The sequence below is a fragment of the Nematostella vectensis genome, chromosome 11 (assembly GCF_932526225.1).
Source record: "Nematostella vectensis chromosome 11, jaNemVect1.1, whole genome shotgun sequence".
In the NCBI taxonomy this organism is placed as follows: Eukaryota; Metazoa; Cnidaria; class Anthozoa; order Actiniaria; family Edwardsiidae; genus Nematostella; species Nematostella vectensis.
Genome location: NC_064044.1, coordinates 2,931,233 through 2,939,587, shown reverse-complemented (window position 1 = coordinate 2,939,587; position 8,355 = coordinate 2,931,233). Strand labels below are relative to the sequence as shown.

The 8,355-nt window shown below is 43.1% G+C and overlaps 1 protein-coding gene across 1 annotated transcript; it reads right to left on the bottom strand.

The window, feature by feature from the left end:
• Nucleotides 1–3,040: 3,040 nt before the first annotated feature.
• Nucleotides 3,041–5,695, bottom strand: LOC116620085. Its single transcript, XM_048734528.1, has 2 exons — nucleotides 4,596–5,695; nucleotides 3,041–4,511 (listed from the first exon to the last, which is right to left on the bottom strand). Exons 1-2 carry the CDS (start codon nucleotides 5,693–5,695, stop codon nucleotides 3,041–3,043), a joined length of 2,571 nt encoding a protein of 856 aa, XP_048590485.1.
• Nucleotides 5,696–8,355: the final 2,660 nt, after the last annotated feature.

The window sequence follows — 8,355 nt, the reverse complement described above, 5'->3', positions numbered from 1 at the left end:
CATTTTAACTCGCTAAATGATCTGCAAAAATAGAAATAATAAGAATTCGTCACCGAAGCATATTAACACGTACCCCCTCATTAAAAGGAGCAGAAAAGCCTTTATCATGATCTGAAAATGAACAAAATTTTAAGTCCTCCAACAATTAAAACAATTTTAAAATGCTATACTACATAAAGATTGTATTAAGTATGCAGAGAATTAATACATTTTTACTTTCTTTGTTTTTTTTGTATGGTTCTTAGCCAAAAGCATTAGTGTATCTGTTGTATCGCTCGATCATTTTCACCTGTGACAATAGTTGAAATCGAAAATTTAAAACAATTCTCTTAATAAGCAAATTGCAAAAAGCAATTATAGGTAATTTCAAAGGGGTTATTCGCGGCACAGCAAGAAAATAACAACAACACAAATAAGTTAATCTGAGCAAAGGACATGTTTCACGCAATTTCTTCAAAATCTTACTATCTTCTAAATGTCCTGCATGTATGTTTGGTATAAAAAATATTCTATGTGGGAAAGCTATAATAAAGCTTTTTGCCGCAGAACAATGGGAGTTTGCCTAGTTCTTGCACGGAGCATTACTTAATTTATGCTTATGTTCCGCTGTAGTAAGATTTTGACAAATTAAAGGGCTCTTTGAGCCAACTCGTGAATGCAAATTTATTTTTCTAGATATTTTCTTGTGTGCATAAGATATATTTACAGGATAAGTTTTGACAAAGGATGAGCACATCCAAGATGCTGAGAGTACACAAAAATGTCCTTTTACCTTTTTTCTTTTTAATTGATGAAACACCAAGAACAGTATGATTATTTATTATTATAAAAAACAAACAAAAGAAACAGGTGTCACAAAAAGGGATCGAACCTCCGGTCTCTGACGTCATAGACAAGTGACCGAACCGCTACACAACCAAGGCATTACCCAATTGACCTATGAGTAATATTAAGGTTTATACTAATTGGTATCGTACGGTTCGTATGTCAAATTTCGCCCTATTCTTTCCGGAAAGTACCCGTGTTTTAAGCATGTCAACATTCAATAAAGGCGCAAAATCGTTATTCGATGAATAAGCGTGTTTGGATGAGTTTTGTTGGATATTTAGTAACTTATAAAAAAATAATTATGAAAAAAAAAACTTATAAAAGTCAAAACTCTTTTTCTTGCCCTGCAAACAGAGGCTTTTCCGTATTACCCTGCAAACAAAGGCCCTGTTAACAGAGGCTTTCCCTTTGTGTTTCTCTGAGTTTAAAGTCACAGCTTTGGCTACCGCTCTTTCGGCACAAAATCGCTCTTTCAGCACAAATTCAAACAAATAACGCGAAAACCCAGAGACGCGAATCTTCAAGTACTAAAACAAGGAGAATTAAAAGCTTTGCTAGCATTTTACTTGTTTTGTTTGCAAACTATCAACTTGAATTGAACTGAACCATAGAAGACCGAATGACGTCAGTGGCGCATGCGCACGCTCAACCCACATCGATGACATATGCTTTGCAAGCATTCACGAGTTAAAAATGAAACATGTCCTTTGCTACATACCTTACAGGTAATTTCTTGTGGTAAACCAATCAGAAGAAGCCAGAACAATAGCTGTAGTTGTCTTATATTAACAAGGTTCCCCACATAAAATTTTCCTGAAAAGCTGGATCAGACAGTAATTAACCCTATAACCAAAATATTAAAAAATATTATGAATCATGTTGTATATGTTATTTGTATCTTATGCTATAATGTTTTGTCTTGGCCAATCAAATTTCTAGAATAAACAAAAGCATTTTTGACATGCCAGCGTGTTTGCCGTTGGGTTGCCTAGCTCTTAAACGGAGCATTCAGCTTTGGTTCGTCGAGGAGGTATGGGCACTAGACTACGAACTGAGCATGCGTAAAACCTTGCGCTTACGTCGAGCCGGGTTTCAAGCGACATAAGACTCTTACGCTTCCGTCTCCGCTTACCTCGAGCACTAAGCGAGAAATTCGGTTGTTAACGTCTATTGGTTTGGATAAACTGTATATTATTAGGCGTAATAAAATCACTATAGAATAAAGTCGTAGTTTCCAAATACCTAGAATTAAAAGCAGAGGGAATCAGTTTTTATAAAAGGATTTATATTTAAGGCCTCCCAAGACTTTCACACGTCCCCGCACGAGCTAGGTACCTTAAACCAAATGTGTGATAGAGCTCTCTCAATAATAAGAGCAACCACATTAAAAATAAAAATATCAGTTAACGTGAAGCTCGAGTTTTGCAAGCTGAGTTAGTGGCGTATTGTAGTACAAGCTAGTGGGGGTCTAAGAATTAGAGAAATAATCAAGAAAACGGTAAAAATTATTCTATCCTTCAGTGCCGTAGCAGGCCTCCAAATATTGGAGGGTAACAATACAGAAACATTACGAAAATTGGAGTACACATATTGCGCGTATTGGAGTATAGCTAGTGCTGCCTGCTTGCAGGCGGTACTCGGCGTTGTTAGGATGGCGCCCAATCACCGAATGAAGCGGGTTTTCCGCAATAATAACACCGCAGGCTAAATGGGGTATTGAAGTTTAAGTCAGTGAGGTTATGCTATATAAAAAATAAAGTCTGTCGCGAAAATATGAAGATTACATATTGAGTAAAGGTTAAGTAGCTAACAGATGCTTTTAATAATAATAATGAGTTTAATTCAACCTTTCGCAGTATAGACTGGATTACAGGTGAGTCAGAGATACGAGTAAGCAATACAATAAAGTACAATTAATCAAATGTAATTAGCATATTTAACAGTAACGAACTCGTTGAAACGACTCGTATTAGTAGGCCTCTGATACGATTTAGATTTAGACCTGAGATTATAACCTGGATCATGCGTAATGCGACGCCCTTTAATGATAGGAAAAAGAGGATTCTCTGGTTTGATTTTGGAAACGAATCGCTGGCATGCGATATTTCTTCGCTCGTGCAACGTTGGAAGGTTTGCAAGCGTGAGTGAGCCCTCATAACTACTAGCTGGGAAAGCGATCTTGAGCGCACGCCTCTGAACATTCTCTAGGGCGTCAGACAGATAATTTGGAAGGTTCGCAAAGGCTTGCAGACGCATATTCAATGACCGATCTGATAAGTGAACGGTAGACTGTTATCAGCTTTATGGCATCCAGGCCGCTTTTCTTAAGTACTCTTAGCCTTTTGTTAGCCTTCTTAATTATGAAGTCGCAGTGCGCAACCCATGTCAAGTCACACGATATGAGAACGCCAAGCAGCTTGAACGACTGCACCCGATCGATGGTATTGCCGCCTACGGCCATAGGCTGCCAACTGCAACTATCATAGTTTAAGAAGCTAACGGACATTTCTTTGCACTTTGATGGATTAAGGCGCATGTTATTCTTTAGGGCATATGCTTGAATGTCGTTAACAATGTGTCCTAGCAGAGATGGTGAGTTCCTAGGTACCACCTCAAGAACAGTCAAATCGTCCACGAACTTAGCCCGCGGGGGCCACGTCCCGACCAAGTCATTGACCATTACACAGAAGAAAATGGGCCCAAGCCTGGTACCCTGGGGGATTCCCCCGTTAAGTAGTTGCGAGGAAGATGTTTTACCATCGAGGCAAACAGACTGCGAACGCCCTTGTAGAAAGGCTGCAACCAAGCGCAAAAGTGCCGTTTCCACATAAAGTGATCTTAACTTATCTAGTAAGATGTGATGGTCAATTAAATCGAATGCTTTTCTGAAATCCGCGAAAAAGAGTCTAACCGAGCAATTGCCGAGATCAAGGGCCTCAAGCATAAGGTGTAGAATATAGACAATAGCCTGTTCGGTAGACTTAGACGCAACTGCAAACTGCTTACTATCTATTTTATCTAAGACAGCGGGGAGCATTCTCGAAAGTGTTAGTCCTTCCATGATCTTGGCGACTTGTGACGTTAGGGAGATAAGTCTCACATCGTTTTCCACGGTCTTGGCATGCTTGGACTTAGGGAGAGGACGTGCGATAGCAGACTTTAGAGGAGATGGGAAGAAGCCATCAGTTAGCGAGCTGTTGTAAAGGTCGCATATGACCGGAGCAAGTTCGAAGGAGAAGGTCTTCAGGATGGTATTGGGAATTCCATCGGGACCGGGTGCTTTTTTGACCTTGCTGGCAGATAGGGCTCGCTCAACCTCCGGGATGGTGGCAAGTAACCTAGCAGGGACTTCATCGACTTGAAAGGATGCCACATCGCGAGTAGTTAGAGGGGGGAGGTCATAGGTCAGCCCGACAAAGAAGGAATTCATCCTGTTACACAGAGACTCGATAGGGTCGGAATCACTTGTAACAAGGAGCTGATCGTACCACTTTCCGTTACGACAGGAGCCACCAGATAAAGCTTTAACCTCCTTCCACCAACGACTGATGTTAGACTCTTTGAGGGCCTCAACCTTTCTCTCATAGAAGGTGCGCTTACAAGATTTAATTAGCCGCTGAACCTTATTACGCCACAAGTGGAAGGCTGGTGAGCCCTTGCCACCCCTGGAGAAGGCTCGTTGCCTTACAGAAATAGCGTGTTTAATCTGATGTGTAATCCAGGGTTAATCCGAGGAAGATACGTGGATAGTATTGATAGGGAGGTACTTATTGAATGCTTCCGTCAGAGTACTGTGGAAGAGCTCGAATTTCTCCTTACCCGAGGTCATGAGGAATAATTCATCCCACGAGTGAGCAGTTAGCCATCTCCCAAACTCCCTTATTCGGTTATCACGCATATCGCGGCGCTCGATGGTTTTCTTGGGTGGCTTTCTGCAAGGTCCTTGTCGTATTAATATACAATAGTGGTCACTGTTCCCCAATTTCGGGAGTTGGACAGGCTTCCCAGGCAGTTTGGGTTGGTTAGTTAGGCACCAGTCCAATATACCAGTGTCTCTAGTCAGTACATCAACAATTTGACTCAGACCGCAAGAGCACTTAAACACGGACGGCAAGATCTTGGTGAAGGTGGGGTTAAAATCACCCACGACCCACACCAGGCAGTCAGGATGTTTAGACATATAAGGGTCCACTACACTTTGTATGTGCTCGTAAAGCTTGGTGTTATCATCAGTGGACGCTCGAGGTGGATGGTAGATGACTCCAAGCAAGATGCTTGAGACTGATCTAGGGAGGCGCACGGGTCTTAACTGCAACCAAAGTAACTCTGACACACAATCAACAAGCTCCGGGGAGTTCACTTCTTTACATGGGATATCACTGTTCACGTATACAGCAACTCCACCCCCTGAACTGTACACGCGATCTTTGCGGAATATCGTAAAGTTGTTGAGCTGAGGGTCCGGAACATCGGGAGTAAGCCAGGACTCGGTTATACAAGCGATATCCACACCGTTGTGAGCGACACCAATAGGAGAGGGGACACTCAATACAACTTCCTCTGTCAGGGGCCCTGTGGCCACAGGGGTACCAGAACCAATATAGCGACAGCGACCGGCTCGTTTTGATCGAAAACCTTTCCTGATACCCAGATCGTGAAGGGTCTCCCATAAATCCTCAGGCACGCGCACCTTTGGTTGTGTTTTGCCGATTGACTTGAGAACGGCACTGCTGTATGTCACTCTGGACGAGGTAGCATCGTTTCGATTTTCAAGATGGCGACCGGATATACATGAAAGGTCAACGAACAGAGGCCAACGGCCACAGGTCAGCCATAAGTTGGCTAGGTGGACTATAAGGTATACCATTAGGCCCCACGGCCTCTAATATAGTGGTGGAGGCAACATAAGGGTCGCCTCAATAGAGAACGACACGGAACACAAACGGATTTTACGGAGACGTTTTAACCGAGGCAGCCAATATGGCGCCGCTGACCAACAGTGTTTTCCTTAGTGTTTCTTGGTTGTGCTTGTATTCGCAAGTTGGCAACTCGCGTTGTTTTGGTCGTTTTGTGCCTACTTGGTACAAATATAAACGAACAACGCGAAAACCCCGAAACGCGAATCGACAAGTGTTAAAAACAAAGAGAAAGAAAGCTAGCAAGGTAATGTTTAGTCAATTCTTACTGTAATTAGCGTTATTATGAATAAGTCGACATTGTCCAGGTACACAATACCTCGTCAACCGAATAATCCCAGAGTGAAGAATGCATTGTATTTCATGCAAAATGCGCCTAACATTCTAACTCAAACAAGCGTCAAAGCATGGCTATGGCTTAACATATTAGCTGCAGAACATATACTACAAAGGGGCAATTTAACGGCACAACTGGTTCCCTGGGTTCCAGAGGCTGAATATCCGCTCAAATGGGCTGGCGGCGTCAGCGTAATGCGGTCGTCTATTGTTGAGTTAATCCCTTTCGAGTCAGATCTTGACCCTAGCACTTTGATTGGCTATCAAAATAACAAATCGTTTGGGAAACGTGAGAGACTCGGTATTTCTTTTGAGTTCACGGCAACAATCCAAATATATTTCTACTACAGATCGCTATTGCTTTGGCAGAAACTCTTCGAAGCAAGTTCCCGGACATACCATCCCCACGGTCACATCAGATAACAGCCATCCTTTCCTTCATTCTGAGTGTAAACATGTAATTTTGGCAGCTCGATATGCCAATTGACGAGAAACCGGTTTGACCGGGATTATAAATTTAAATTGTAACTGACATATTAATCGATTAGTGAACCCTGAATAGGACCGCGTTCGCCTAGAGGCACCTCGCTTCGCTTGTCGTAATTCTCGCTTCGCTCGAAAAACTCGCGCTTCGCTCCAAAAATCTCTCGCTTCGATCGAAAAATCTCTCGTTTCGCTCGAAAAACTCTCGGAGCCTTTGGTCTCCAGGGTACACAACTGGGGGGGGGGTCAGCATAAGTTTTGTTCATGTGACGTCGTTTAGGTTATAATTAGGCAGCTAAGAAGAATAATATTTAATAGACTTGTAAAGTATCTAAAGACCGACAAGCATGCTGCCACGCATAGCAGAGAGTTGTGACGAAAAGATTCAAGATTTTTGCGAGACATTAGGAATTAGCAGCGACAGCACTACAATCAGTCGACTTGATGTGCGATCTAACATTACAGGAGGAGCAGACGAGTTTGTGTATCCCGCAGATAGAAAATGGGCTCTAAGTCGCGCGGGGAACCTATTAGGAAAAAGACTACCTCACTCATCGAGCCGGTTTCGTAAGAGCGTGATTCAAACGCAGCATTTACTTGCGGTCCGGCAGAAACGAAAAGTTACTCCGCCCCCACAAGAATCAAATGGGCCGGGAATCATAGATCTGAGGACACAGAGGGATTCACGAACTACTGCCATAAAGCTTTACAAGGACGAGTTGGGGTTTGGATCCGGGAATGACCAACGGATTCGGAGGCATGTATCGGACTTTGAAAAGTCTGACTTCACATTTCCCGGGTTATGGAGCAACGAAGAAATACTGGAAAGAATCAACAAAGAGACGTCGGAGAGAAAGGAGCTATTCGAGATTACTCCAAAAGAGAAGGTATTTAAAACGTGCACCGTGTTATCGGAAAAAAAGAGCAGAAAACTTCCAAGATGCCTAATACGTCATCATTCGATGAACTTAGAAAAGAAATGCGCAACTCGAGTCACCTCGGAATCGCTAGATTCTCATTCATCAAAAGACAGGAAAACAGGAATGTTAAAATTTGATTTGTCTTTAAAATTACCCGAAGAGAAACAGGAGAAATCTTGCCACAGGATACCGATGCTTCTTTCATCAAATAACCGCACGCAGCGGATTCAAGACTTGGGTTACTATGCCAAGGGAGTAAGTAAAAACCCGCAGACTCTACATCGATGGAAATTCACTCACTCTAGAAATATACGATAACGACTTTGCAGCGGCCATGTGTTACGAACTCTCTAGATGGTTAGTGCCTCAAGAAAAATCAATGCAAATAAGATAAGCATGTCAGTAGCGAACTAAGCCATTTGAATTATTCTGAAATTTAATCCATCTCTTTAAAAGAACGGCTCCATTCTATTGCTAAGTGATGTAAAAATTATACAAATAATAATGTTCTGCAAAATGATAAAGATATTTCAATTCAAATAAAACCCAAACAACAGTGTCAGGAATTCGGTTCAAGAAGTCTTTTATTAATTACTGAATCAGCGTAAATTTACTTCCCGCTTTATCCTCGGGCACACAGGGAGCGCGGCGCGAGAACCCAGGGCGTCGCGAAGATCGGGAACACAGGGAGCGCGGCGCGAGAACCCAGGGCGACGCGGAAATCGGGCACACAGGGAGCGCGGCGCGAGAATCCAGGGCGTCGCGGAGATCGGACACGCAGGGAGCGCGGTGCGAGAACCCAGGGCGTCGCGGAGATCGGGCGGGAGCGCGGCGCGAGATCCCAGGGCGTCGCGGAGATCGGGCACGCATGG

Bases quoted from the DNA above. Each gene is read 5' to 3' on its own strand.
- LOC116620085 (XM_048734528.1), bottom strand. From the start codon at position 5,695: ATGGTATACCTTATAGTCCACCTAGCCAACTTATGGCTGACCTGTGGC. The intron at 4,512-4,595 runs GTACCTCCCTAT...TATTTCTGTAAG, and splicing joins CTGACGGAAGCATTCAATAA to GCAACGAGCCTTCTCCAGGG.